The sequence below is a fragment of the Colletotrichum jinshuiense genome, chromosome 9, assembly GCF_051148585.1.
Source record: "Colletotrichum jinshuiense chromosome 9, complete sequence".
Lineage (NCBI taxonomy): Eukaryota > Fungi > Ascomycota > Sordariomycetes > Glomerellales > Glomerellaceae > Colletotrichum > Colletotrichum jinshuiense.
Genome location: NC_139316.1, coordinates 1,583,831 through 1,597,038, shown reverse-complemented (window position 1 = coordinate 1,597,038; position 13,208 = coordinate 1,583,831). Strand labels below are relative to the sequence as shown.

The 13,208-nt window shown below is 56.4% G+C and overlaps 5 protein-coding genes across 5 annotated transcripts; 2 read left to right on the top strand and 3 right to left on the bottom strand.

Moving 5' to 3' along the window:
• Positions 1 to 4,649: 4,649 nt before the first annotated feature.
• On the bottom strand, positions 4,650 to 6,144 carry EsH8_IX_000454 (flavin adenine dinucleotide pyrophosphatase; the record flags this gene model as incomplete). The annotated part of the gene is made up of 8 exons (XM_083266790.1): positions 4,650 to 4,767; positions 4,881 to 5,097; positions 5,168 to 5,460; positions 5,515 to 5,532; positions 5,588 to 5,682; positions 5,741 to 5,785; positions 5,866 to 5,874; positions 5,956 to 6,144. The coding sequence occupies 8 exons, from the start codon at positions 6,142 to 6,144 to the stop codon at positions 4,650 to 4,652; spliced, it is 984 nt and encodes a 327-aa protein (XP_083130355.1).
• A 1,888-nt stretch (positions 6,145 to 8,032) lies between these two features.
• Positions 8,033 to 8,727, top strand: EsH8_IX_000453 (glia maturation factor; the record flags this gene model as incomplete). Its single annotated transcript, XM_083266789.1, has 4 exons — positions 8,033 to 8,035; positions 8,113 to 8,215; positions 8,325 to 8,458; positions 8,539 to 8,727. The coding sequence occupies 4 exons, from the start codon at positions 8,033 to 8,035 to the stop codon at positions 8,725 to 8,727; spliced, it is 429 nt and encodes a 142-aa protein (XP_083130354.1).
• A 221-nt stretch (positions 8,728 to 8,948) lies between these two features.
• On the bottom strand, positions 8,949 to 9,980 carry EsH8_IX_000452 (Fe-S cluster-binding ATPase; the record flags this gene model as incomplete). The annotated part of the gene is made up of 1 exon (XM_083266788.1): positions 8,949 to 9,980. The coding sequence occupies one exon, from the start codon at positions 9,978 to 9,980 to the stop codon at positions 8,949 to 8,951; it is 1,032 nt and encodes a 343-aa protein (XP_083130353.1).
• A 1,154-nt stretch (positions 9,981 to 11,134) lies between these two features.
• Positions 11,135 to 12,272, top strand: EsH8_IX_000451 (deoxyhypusine monooxygenase; the record flags this gene model as incomplete). The annotated part of the gene is made up of 2 exons (XM_083266787.1): positions 11,135 to 11,658; positions 11,762 to 12,272. 2 exons carry the CDS (start codon positions 11,135 to 11,137, stop codon positions 12,270 to 12,272), a joined length of 1,035 nt encoding a protein of 344 aa, XP_083130352.1.
• An 85-nt stretch (positions 12,273 to 12,357) lies between these two features.
• On the bottom strand, positions 12,358 to 12,839 carry EsH8_IX_000450 (DNA-directed RNA polymerase I core subunit RPA12; the record flags this gene model as incomplete). Its single annotated transcript, XM_083266786.1, has 3 exons — positions 12,358 to 12,376; positions 12,431 to 12,665; positions 12,725 to 12,839. 3 exons carry the CDS (start codon positions 12,837 to 12,839, stop codon positions 12,358 to 12,360), a joined length of 369 nt encoding a protein of 122 aa, XP_083130351.1.
• Between the last annotated feature and the right edge of the window lie 369 nt (positions 12,840 to 13,208).

Sequence of the window (13,208 nt, the reverse complement as noted above, 5' to 3'; positions counted from 1 at the left end):
CGGGCGGAGCAGTCCACGGTGCTGCTTGTTTGGTGGTGCTTGTTGACGAGGACGTATTCCTCCTCGGGCCTGGTCAAGCGCATATCGTGCCCGCCCTTTCACATGCATGCCCATTGTTTGTCGCCCCGGAGAGACATCGTGGAAAACGAGAAACAGTCCGCAACCAGCGACTACATTCCAAGGACAGGCTATGTAGCTTCAATTCCTTTGCCGTGCCTGGTGGGTTGATGATGCGCCGGCCCGGGGACATGGCCATACCATACATACCATACCTACCCTCCTCCCCTTCCCTCGCTACAGAGTACGGTACGTACCTTAGCTTATGTAGCTAAGGGGGCCCGAAGTGTGGGTACCTCCTGCAGAGAGCTCTGACCACACCCACCTCACCTGCTTCTCGAGTGGTCCGGCTCGCACTGTACTCGCCGAGCTACATACCTAGCATTTGCATTGCACTGAGCGTTGTCCTCTCGAGTTCAAGCTCGATACAGTGAACCACAGGAGACCACAAGCCAGCCGTCCACATCAACAGCAGCAACTTCAGCAAGCTTCTGCTGCTTGGGTGACCTAGACTTGGGTACGTGACGTCCTTTTCCGTTGATCGCACCTAAGCCAAGCCAAGCTACCTAGTGGGAAGATAGAGTTGAGCTTGGGCCCAGAGAGAGAGACACACACACATATGCGTGCACTTTGCTCAACCTTCCCAGGTTCGCCCCAACACCGTCCAATTTGCATCGGGCCTCCTCCTCTACCTTCCTCGACCACCGTCGATTCCCCGTCGCCATCGCAGGACTCCCGCTCCCTGTCCGCGATGCAAGTACCTGCAGCAACGAACAGTCTTCGGCGCCCCCCCCTGCCCCCTGTTCCTGATCAGTGATACCACACACCACCCCAAACCTGCATCGCCACCCGCTGTACCTAGTGTGCTGCTTGCCGTGGGCCTGTCTGCTTGCGGCGTTGCCCTCGTACCAACTTTAAGCCTCTTCGGATTCCCGCATCCACGTGGAAGTCCGTTGCATGGCTAACTACGGAGTATCGCGGTGAGATTGCCGTCGCTCAGTACAAGGCTTAGGTGCCGCGCAATCGACCTTCGTGCCAACAGGTGGCACTGGTGCCCGCCCTGCTCGGCCTACATGCAACTCCATTCCAGTCCATTTCGGCCAAGAACCCAATCTTCCAAAGAATCTGCAAAGGCAAGAGTTTCTAGCAATTGTTCCCTTCCCGCCGCACCCGGCCATCCCACAAAGCCATCTTGTCTACGGGTTACAGCTGCTAAGATGCAAGGAGATACGCGTTGGAACGCACAATATCTTTCCGCCTCCTCCGCTTGTGGGCGCACGACGTCGTCTGAAGTCTACCACCGATGCAGATGTCTGTGTAGGCTAAGACGCAGTGTGCCTCGGGCGGGTATGTCGAGAACCATGTCACACTGCGGCACCTCTCAGCCGCCATCGTGAGTCCCTTGTTGCCTTGACGTACCAATGGGCACCGGGGTCTGAATGCGGTTATTCCAACCCCTCTACAGAGCTTGGCCTCACCCAGCCACAGCCAATAGCCAAATGTATAACAGTACACACGGCCATCAACCACCGCATTCGGCCAACACAAGACAAGGAAAACATTCAGCTCGTGGCGACGGTGGCACACGCTGCTCCTGAATAGGAACGGGGAACCCAGTAGCAGAGTTTCGGCAGTCCCTCGTCAAGAGAAACTCGACAGTGATGAATCCATCGCTCGCCATTCTCGCTGCATGGCCCAGCCCGAAGAACAGCGGCGTCTTGAGCCAATGAGTGTGAAGCTGATGTTGAGGGATTGATGGGCACGGTATGACAGGTCCGGCATGGCACTGACAAGGTAGAAGGTAGTTCTACTTACTGTACGCGCCTCCTTCGGCACACCGTACCAGGGCCATGACGAGCAGAGCCCTTCAAATGCAGTCTTCGGCCCATTGCGACACAATACCATGTTGGGGAAATGGGGTTAATTAATCGGAATCCACCTTATTCACTGTGTCCCACGGCGCAGCTGCATCAACACCGCTTCTGGGCCCCTCAATCTTCCCGTTTCAACGGCGCAACTCGGCATGGGCTACTGCACCCCAGGCTCTCAATGTTGATAGGGGAGGTTTTTTTTTTGTCATTATGACAGAACAGGCCGAAGTGTGCCTCTGTCTGAAAGTGGTGTGTTGAGGCCTCTCAATGGCAACGATTTCAACCTCCATCTGGCTCAACTTTCGCTGCAGCGAAACTCAAAACTCCAGACTGAAACGGCATTCATTGCCTCTACCGACTGATATCTCTTGCCTCTTGCACAAACGGCCAACTGGTCTCGCACTGACATCTGATCTTTGACCTGCTTGCTTTTGATGCTTTTTACGCCTTGGCCCAGACTGCTACTCTCGTCAAACAGCTGCTAGCGTCGTAGGTCATCGGATCTTAAAAGTCCCAACCCTTGCGGCGCTCAGAGAGTACCGGTTGACGGCACACCTCTCTTATCGGCCAAAAGAGTCTCGTCATTGGTGGCCCTCACAATCTCGGGTGTGATTTGTCCGCTGTCAAGACTGCCAACGCTCCAAGTCAAAGCGCGGCCATAGTTGCTCTATCGCACTCTTCCAAACCCACTGGCTCTTGCGCTGCCCGAGCTGGCATGGCCCGACCGGCAAGGCAGCGCCGATCATCCCCCCAGAAGCTATCACCGCCGACCGTGTCGATCTCTCGTGATGTTGCGCTCAGGTCCCTTCCGTTCGTCCTCTCGGAAGGTATATACGCCTTCAAAGTGGAGTTGACAGGGGCGTGATCAGGTCATGTCTCTCTCGAACGGCGCTGGGGATTGCTGCACGTCAGTCACCCTGAGGACGATACGGTGGGAGCCACGCCGATACTTTTTCTTCTTCTGGCATGCATCAAGGGTTTACAGTGAACTATCCATTTGTGTTACACGCTCCCCTGTAACGGCCTCCAACCATTTGCTCGTTTCTCTACGTCGTCGACTTTTGGACCGTCGGTCGAATGGACAGCCAGGATTGATAATACCCCAGATTTAGGCGCAGCCACAATTACCCATGACCTGTCGATTGGTGGCTCTTCTGAATAGTACCGGACTCGAGAGGCTCATATTGGCTTCTAGAAGTCTTGGCCTCGAGTGGTACAGGGCGGATTGTCAGGAATGCCTTCTTAATAAGGTAGATGGATGAACACGAGGCGGCGACTATCTACTACGTCCTTCCGTCCGCTACAAAGCCGCCACCACATGCACAGGTCCGGCCATGAACCGTGCTTTGCCTTGGACAGACCACGGCCGCTTAATCCCCCAGAAGTCCTGAAGAACTGACCCCAAGCTTGTCCGGGCGCACAGTGCGCCGATGCTCGGGAGGGATGAGATTTCCGGAAGGCCACACGATGGACGGCCAATCCATGCTTTGTGAGCGACAATGCGACGGGCTGGGTTGTATTCGTAGACATGGTTTTGTGGAGCATGAACTGACGCTCCATCACGTCTTCGAATTCGGCTGACTCGTTGCAAGAGGCATAGCGTCGCTGAAATGGTTGCTCAAAAGTCTCGAGATATTTCTCCCGCCATGGGGGGGGGGGGGGGGGGGGGGAGTGAAGCTGTCGATAAGGATCCGCGAGCAACAGCCCCATCGTGCCGTCACGCGACGGAGTGTAGCCAAACCTCGTTAGGCATCGTCCAAGATAGCACAAAGTCCCAACCCACACTCATCTCCCGACGAAACGGAGCCAGTCTCTAATCGGTAGGTAGCCTGCTGCCGTATCTCTCTCGCGATCCATTCTCCAATTGGCGACACAAAGAGCTACCAAGCCGTGGCGTGCTCAACAACTGCAACGGAACCCTCATCATTCTAGAAGCCCTGGAAGATCATTTCGATCCACCCCTGACCTGCAGAAATGCAATCTGCAGCCAGCGCTTGGGGTGGATGAGTTTGGCCGAGGCGACGACGCGTCCAGGGTCCTGGACTCGTAGCATGCGGCGCCATCGTGCCCGACATGGGTGGTCGCGGGGGATCGTTTCGCTATTCGGTAGAAGAGGTTCGCGATGCCGCCTCCGTGTAGGAGTTCTGGACGGCCAGTTGGTTCGCGTCTGGAATTATGGGATCAATCGCCTGCGACGCCGAGTCAGTCTGTGCAAAAAAAACTGCCCTTTCCCTTCGACATCAAGAGATCTGCAATTTATTCCACCTCCGTTCCTCTTCTCCATGTGGGCCGAAATTGGGCTTTCGAGGGTGTGTCCATCCCGTACCCACGTGCGGCCTTTGCGCGTCTTCCGCCGTTTGGCCCCATCCAACGTTGACTCGGACTACTCGGGGAAATCATAAACATACAAGGTAGGTAGGTAGGTGCACGAAACCACAGGAACCAGGTCCGGTCTAGGGACCGAAAGGCTAGGCGGCTGAGCGAAAATGATGTTTCGACAGCAGAATACACACAACCACACGAGGATTTCCTTGCGCGACGGGAAACGCCCACTTAATCGCCTAGGAGACTACAAATGTCGAGATGACAAGGTTACAGTCGGGAATTCCGAAAACAAGGAAGGACTTGTAATTGCCGCACAGCGGTGCCACACTCTTCGGGACCGTGGGGGGGAGAAGGTTTGTTTGCTATCTGATCGAAATTTGGGGGCGGTTCCTACAATTATTCAATGCCCTTTCCTGCCTTGGCCGTGGTGTCATCCTCGCCCTCCGAGTACACGCGTTTTCCCTGGACGCCCTCGACGACCTCGTCCACGATGCTCTCAATGAAGGCTTGGTCCCTGCAGCACAGTCAGCGATCACCCTCCCGTGGCCCGGTCCGCGAAAAACAAGGAAGAACGCCAACGTCCGCAGACTTATCGGCGGGCGGGATCGGAGAAAACCCATCACTTACCGTCCAACCAGCGTGACCGTGCCGTTCTGCTCCCACCGGGGATAGCTGCCGACCTTGACACCCTTGGGTTCCACCTTGGCCGCGAGCTGCGTCAAGAAGCCGGCGACGGCGCTTTCCGGGAGCGGGGTGGAGATGAGCACACGGCAGAGACCCTTGCCCTCCGGGTCGGTGAGCCGGGGCACGATACTCGGCTTCAACCCGTCCAGGAGCTTCTCGACTGTCCAGCAGTGTTAGTCGACCACCTTGGATACGGGGGCGGGTGTTGGCAGGTCTTGCGGTATACTTACAGAGCCGCGGGACACCGGGCAAGATGTGAATGTTGCCGTTGACAACGTTGACCGGCACCCAGAGGTCTTCGTGCGGGAAGAGGAACTGCTTGCTGGCGTCGCGCTTCTCGTCGGTAGGGAGGATGACCATCCGTAGCTTCGCGTGCAGAGCCGGGGAGTCGACGTTCCAGTCAAAGTCTGGCTGGTTCTTGTGAGGCTTGGAGAGCGCCTTCATGCGTCCATACGCATCCTCGTTAAGGATCAGTGGCAGCTCAAAAGCCTTTGCTATTGACTGGTACGTGATGTCGTCGTGCCTGCCGACTTATAAGCCATGATGTGTCGTTGATGTCGGTATACAAGATCCTTACGTTGGCCCGATTCCGCCGCTACATCGCCCTGTTAGCTCCGGGGTTCGATGTGCTGTGAGACTGAAGGACAAACCTGGTGACTACGAAGTCGTAGCGGTCACTCATGCGCCTCACGGCTTCGATGATTTCGCTCTCGTCGTCCTCGATGACCTCCACCCTCTTCAAGTTCTGCCCTGGCAATCAGCAAGCTTGGCGGGCGACGTCGTGTCCTGGTTATGAAACCTACAATGCCCAAGGAGAAGCACCATTTGGCCATGTACGCGGAGTTGGTCTGGACCAATCGGTCAATATCAACACCCCAACAGCTTGTATGCTCACCGCAGCCGCCCAATGGGGCTCGGCTTTACTCACATCAACCGTCTACGGACACGCCAAATAAAAATGTCAGTTTTGCTGAGACGATACCTCATGCGCCGCTCCTCGGGTTCGGGGGGGACTCACCTTTCCGCCGAGGACCTCATCTCCGATGATCAGACACGCCGCCGTGTGAATCGTGCGGGTGTTCCGCTCGTCGGCCGACACCATGATTCTGCGGGCGAGACCGGAGGCCGGGAAGGCGGGCTTGACAGCTTGCGTAATGGTTTGGGCCGAGGGGAGATGCCGGGACAACTGGGTAAGACGAGCAAACATGGAAGGAGCTCTTCCCTTTTGCTATTGTCACTTTTGGTGTTTTCTCCTTTCTCTCATACACTAACTTACTCACTCACAAGAGTCAATGATGTCACACCGCGAGGAGGTAGAGTAATTGGGGTAGAAGGGAATCACAAACGAAAGGCTGCGGGAATGAGTGGGAATTGCAACGCGAGGTCTACCTATTACGTCTTCGGGGGGAAAGGGCCAGAGGAGGTCTGTAAATGCACGAATCAAGTGATGGGACGGAGCGGATACGGTATGGGGGGATCGAGAATGTGACGAGATGCACCGGTCCGAAGCTTGAGCCCGGTCCCTTGACTCTGCAACCCAAGTAACGTCCAATGACTGAGAGTGCTGGAGCCGGATCACGTGATGGAGGGGTCGTCCCTTTTTGGTTATCGGAGCGGTTTTAAGCCGATAAGAACTCTCCGGTGGGAGCGAAGTATATCCCCCCTAGCAGACATCCCGGTACATCCTGTGGGAGAGTTTGACGCGGGGTGGAATGGGGGAAAGGCCAAGAGCAAAAAGGGTTTGCGAACCGATTAGCGTTTTTGGCTCTCCCCCCTTATTTGGGATATGAACTTGTTTATTATCCAGACCCTGGCTAACAGCGAGTCTGGGTAGATCTTGAAGACTTACACGCGATGATTGAAGCTGCAGAGGTCTTCCAGAACAAAAGCGGGATGAGCAGAGAGATTAAATCTGGGGGAGTATTTCAGTTCGATGCATCGAGATGATAACTCGTTGAAGCAGTATTCATCCTCGGGTGTCAGCATGTCAGGTAGTCATTGGCGGAAGAGGGGATTGTCAAGTGCGACGATGGTGCGGACCTTAGGGGCTGACCCGTAATGCAATTCCTGCAGACTTTCTCTACCGCGGTGCCGGAGCATGGGCTGAAGCAGCATCACAATAAAGTGAGTCCGGGTGTGGCCATTGCGAGCAATTAGTCGATGTTGCATCTTTTCTGGACAGCCACCGCTCAGAGTGAGGACCCTTGTGAACTTACTACAATTGCAAAATCTTTGGCGCCATCCGGTCGGCATTGATGAGAGCGAGGGTCAGGAAATATGGCTTGAGCCATAATATATTTATGAGAATGCAAGGTTTCTATCACGACGCGGGTGATTGATGAGGAGCTTTGAGGAGGGTTAATTGGTCTTATCAGTCCTCATCTTCTTCTCTTAGGAGTCCACAGTGGGAAGAGAAGGGAGAGTGTAATAGAAGACCGCTAGAAGTTAAAATATTCATGCGAAGAATGAATACAGTGGCCACAACCACACACGGACGGTTGCTATTACGTGCGACTGAATGACATGACCTTTATAACGAAGTCTGTTAGCGATTTAAGAAAAGTATCTAGCGTGGCATTCTACATGAATAATCCCATTCCATAAGAGATAGCAATTACCAAATGACAGAAAATAGGAGAGTTAGCAATCCCTGAAATGAGGTTTGCAGGATTACTGTACCGGCCTGAGTGGTCGTCGGAATCTTAAGGCTGATAGGAGGCCGAACGCCGGCAGGTGACCGGGGGGCGGCTGAGCTCCGCCGGTGGTGGGTGAGGTCACCAGTGGGGCACCCTGCTCAGCAGGGAATGGCGGGGCTGTTGCGCTGGTCTCAACACCGTCGAGGGCGGGGGAGGGGTGGCTTGACTTTCGGCCTGACGTTCTTAGTGTTACGGCTTGGGACAAAACAGACTCTAGACCCTGAGGATCATCGTACACCAAGAGCAGCAAGCTTTGTTCCTGCGTCCTCTAGGCCGGTTTTCTGTTTTTTTTTTTTGCCCTCGAGCTTTCGGTCTCGGTTTCGTTGGACTGCTCCTTCCGCACACGCTGGAACAAACATTGTATATCTGCGTTGATTTCCCCCAAAAGCATTCATAGCCATGGTACGTTTGCTATCTTCCCCTCCGATAACATCCCCCTCTCATCCGGAACCCGGGCTGAACCATGCTGCTCCGTTCAGGCTTCCGAATCGCGGCTCTACGCCTTCTCGCAGGAGACCAAGGACCACCTTCGCAAGTTCCGTCTCGGGACCTCGCGCTCCAACGACCCCCAAGCTGTCATATGTGAGTATGTCTCCTCGCCAAGCCCTCAGCGAACCTCTCTACGGCCGACCATATTATGCGAAACGCAACCGTTATTGACATTGACGGCGCGCCGCGCGCCTTTCGCTAGACTACATTGACAAGAACACGCACGAGATCCGCCAAGATGACGACAAGGTTGTCTACAAGTCGCTCGAGGAGATTGCGGAGGACCTGCCCGACCACAGCCCGCGCTTCGTGCTGCTGAGCTACCCGCTTACACTGGTACGTCCTGCCGATCCAAAGCCGGTCTCCGCTTAGAAGAACAAGGGCGAAGAAAATGCTAACGCGGGGAATGTGCGCAGCCCTCCGGCCGCTTGTCGGTGCCGTACGTCCTGATCTACTACCTCCCGATCACCTGCAACAACGAGATAAGAATGCTGTACGCGGGCGCCAAGGAGCTGATGCGGAATACGAGCGAGGTCGGCCGCGTGATCGACATCCAGGACGCCGAGGACCTGGAGGAGATACCGCAGAAGCTGGGCTCCGAGTGAAGAGACGGTGAATAGGTGCGAGCGAGCATGACATACACAGACAGTCGAGGAGGGTGCCGCAGGCTGGCCGTCGCAAATGCGAACAGAATGGTAGTAATGCCGCATTCGCGTAAATAATATACAGATGGATGCTTCGAACAGTGAAGACTATATGCGAGGCAAGGGATATCTTTTATTTATTTATATAAAACGTAAAATCGTGAGAAGACGCAATGCTCCATCTACTCTGGCAACACGTCCTTCTCGTCCAGCCCCATCTGCTTGCTCAGGTTCCGCACAACACCCTTGAACGCCAAGCACGCGGGGCTGTCGGGGAAACTGTCGAAGAAGCTCTCGCCGTAGTCGCACGCCATCCCGATGCGCGGGTCCAGCGGCACGCTCCCCAGGAACGGGATGTCCATCTCCTCGGCCAGCGCCCTCCCCCCGCCCGTCGTCGCCTTGAAGATCTCGCTCTGGTTCGTGCACTTGGGGCACACGAAGCCCGCCATGTTCTCGGCGAGCCCCAGCACGCGGATGCCGGCCTTGCGGCAGAAGTCAATCTCCTTCCGGACGTCCAGCAGGGAGACCTCTTGCGGCGTCGTGACGACGACGGCGCCGTCGATACCGCTCTCGCGGAGGAAGGTGTTGACGCTCAGGTGCTCGTCGCTGGTGCCCGGCGGCGTGTCGACGAGCAGGAAGTCGAGGGGGCCCCACTCGACGTCCTTCAGGAACTGCTTGATGAGGCCGTTCTTCTTGGCGCCGCGCCAGATGATGGCGGCGTCGCGGTCGGGGAGCATGAACTGGATCGACATGACGCCCAGGTTGTCGAGGACCCAGACGGGCGACCAGCCGGCGCCGGAGACGTGGATCGTCTCGGACTCGACGCCCATCATCTTGGGGATCGAGGGCCCGCATATGTCTGTGTCCATGATGCCGACGCTGCTGTCCGGGTTCGTGGCGAACGCGTGGGCCAGCAGCGACGTGAAGGTCGACTTGCCGACGCCGCCCTTGCCGGACAGGACCAGGATCTTGTGGGAGATGGAGGAGAGGCGGGAGGAGATGATGGGGATGTCGGGGTCGGGGCCCTTGGTGGCGGTCGCGGCGCAGATGTCCTTGTTCGGGCAGCCCGCGCACGAGTCGGCGGTGCCCGCCGCGGCGGACTCGGGGCCGGGGCAGTGTTCTGGTTCCGGCGCGACGAGGGAGGGCTTCTGCTTTAGGGGGTTGGAGAGGACGTCTTGGACGGCGTCCGAGTCTGCCTCCAAGGAGGGGGCCATTGCGACGGTGTGAGATGAAGACGAGGAGGGGTTTGGTGGGTCCCGAGAACAGAAGCAGTTGGCGGGCGAGGGGGTTGTTCCCAGGCTTGCGATGGTCTTGAAGTTGGGAGAAGCGGATGGGTGCGATGGGTGAGTCGGCTTGAGGCGAGAGTTCCAGGTCCGGGACCGGCCTTCACTTCCGGCCAAGTGAGATGAGGTTGATTGATAAGCCGGAATTTCAAAGAGGCGTTCTGTCGCAAAGGTCAGAAAACATGACCCTATGGAGCAGTCCATAAAAACTCACTTTATATCTAATGAGAAGGTCTCGTTTCTCGGTTTCTAATATTTCGTGGGTCGGGGTATCGTGTTGCTGAGGTGCTGGTTGGTTCAAGGATGAGTGAGAGTGAGAGACCGTGGTTGACGAAAGGAGTTGCTGTGAGTGGTGGCGAAACCGCCGCCTCAAGCGTTCCGCGGAGGTGGTAACCCCACTTAATAGAGTAACCCGTCAATGCCCAATGTCGCTGCAACTTAGCCTGGCAAATTTTTTTCACTTGTGAGACCCTTCTATTACAAAGCTCTAGTTGCTCGACAAAGTTGAGATATCAAAAATTACGGACAGAGTGAAGGGCTTGCCAAAACAACGGAAAGGGCAAAAGGATAGGTCCATCCAGGATTCGAACCTGGGCTTACGGAAAGTTCTGGGGTCTTCAGAATCCGACGTCCTAACCAACTAGACTAATAGACCGTTTGAAGCTTCTTCAATTGATGAGCGGGGATAATGATTCCGGTCCTATGTTGGGGCTCAGACCCGGCCAGGACCAAATTGGAATGGGGAACCCTCGTCTGATGTTCAACTGCCTTCATTTTTCTGCAGGAAAAGCGGCTGTGGTCGGCGCTAGAGTTCCCACCCCATTACAGGGCTACAGGGTACCCTTCCACTGAGGGGCAAGATCTTATCGGGGCCAAATCACCCCGCTGTGCCCCTCGCAAAATTTCTACAGTTTCTTTATCAGATCCGAACTGAGACCACCCCTCGGAGGTAACTCTCGTCCATCCCACCCTTTTAGAAAATCGGCCCACGCCTCATTCTGCTGAGCTTTGTCCGTCAACCGTTCTGACTTTTTTGCCCACACAAAGATACCCCAAGAAACCAACCAAAAAAAACCCCAGCCAAAATGTCCCCCTCCGCAGACATGCCCGAGACGCGCGAGACGCTCGAGGCCCTCGCCGCGGCCGACGACTCCCAGTCCCAGACCATCGCCGAGCTGCGCAAGGCGCTAACCTCCGAGACGACCCCTCTCCCGCTCCGCTTCCGCGCCCTCTTCTCCCTCAAGCACGTCGCTTGCAAGTCCAAGGGACCCGAGAGCGCCGCCGCCATCGAGGCCATCGCCGCCGGCTTCACCTCGCCCTCGGCCCTGCTCAAGCACGAGCTCGCATACTGCCTCGGCCAGACGGACAACCTCGTCGCCGTCCCCTACCTGCGCGATGTCCTCTGCGACCTGAAGGAGGACCCCATGTGCCGCCACGAGGCCGCCGAGGCCCTTGGCGCGCTGGGCGACGTGTCCCAGCTGGATATCCTGAGGGAGTACAGAGACCGCGAGGGCGAGGATGTCTGCATCACCGAGACGTGCGAGATCGCCATCGACCGCATTGAGTGGGAGAACTCGGAGCAAAGAAAGCTGGAGAAGCTGCGCAAGAGGTAAGAGACCCCGGCTGCACTACAAGGGCCCTGCACTCTAGAGAGGAACGGGAAGGGTATCATGATTCTCTATGCTAACGCCTACGTCCGTTTGTTTTTACAGCGACTTTACTTCCGTAGACCCCGCACCCCCCATGGAGGGGTTGCAACGCACCGTCGAAGAGCTCGAGAAGGCTCTGATGGACACGAAGCTGCCCCTTTTCCAGCGCTACCGCGCCATGTTCGCCCTGCGCGACCTCGCGTCGCCGCCCGACTTGCCCACCGCTGTCCCCGCTGTGCTCGCCCTTGCCAAGGGCCTCGCAGACCCGTCTGCGCTGTTCCGTCACGAGATCGCCTTCGTCTTCGGCCAGCTGTCACACCCGGCCTCGATTCCTGCTCTGACCGAGTCGCTTAGCAATGTCGAGGAGGCGAGCATGGTGCGGCACGAGGCCGCCGAGGCGTTGGGAAGTCTCGGAGACGAGGAGGGCGTCGAGGAGACGCTCAAGAAGTTCCTGCACGACAAGGAGAAGGTTGTGCGCGAGAGCGTCATCGTGGCATTGGATATGGCCGAGTTCGAGTCCAGCGGTCAGGCCGAATACGCGCTGATCCCTGAGGCGGCCAAGACGGCTGCTTGAACATTTTCTTTGGGAGGTTTGGTCGGTAGGTAAATACTAGTGGGATAGGATACTCAAAAGCGACGGGCAAAAAGTTTAGTGTATTTCAGTTGTTATGAGACCACCTAGAAATCGTCAGCATTGCGTCGTGCACGGTCAGAATAGAGTATTGGGCATACTTGAAGCCGCAATCGCAGGTAAAGAAAATGGTGCTGCCTTCATCGGCACTGCGAAGCTGCACCGCGGTGAAGCGGACCTCCTCTCTTCCACACTTGGGGCAGGTCTCCCTGATTGTGGCCTCGGTGTTCACGTTGGCCCTGTCGACGGCCTGGACGTTTGATTGGAGCTTCTGCCTCAACTGAGAAGGGAAATCGGAGGGCTTCGTCTGGGTGATAATCGTCTTGGAGCCAGTGTCTACCGTGAACCGTCAGTCGTGTGTTGCGTAGCGAATGCGCCGACCACGATCGACCTACCCTTGTTGTCGGCACCGCAGCAGTCGCAGGTGAGAGTGTTCTTCTCAGTACCCATAGACGCGGGAAGCAAGTTTCCGCAGTCGGTGCAGAAGACGAGAGTTCCAATCGCAGACATGATTGCGGTGTGTGTATGGGTGAGTATGTAAAAGAGAGAGGGAGTTCTAGTGTTGCCGGCCGAGAGTGTGGTGATCAACGGAGCATCGCGGCAGAAAGACCGACAAAATATTTCTGCCGGGAAGATTTTGGGTAGGCGCTATCGTTATCGTACGTACTTCCTTCCTTATCGACATTGCTTATCGGAGAGGGGACCGCCTCGTACCGGATTAACCAGCGCTGGTAAGACAATGGAAGGCACAGGCAACAGCGCCCCTGGGGGATACAGGCAGGAACGGAACAACTGGCCACTGGTTGGCCTGAAGCTTCCGCACGGACCACCAAGCGGACAAGGGTCCTTCCTCGCGAGGCTGTCGCAACCTTCCCACTT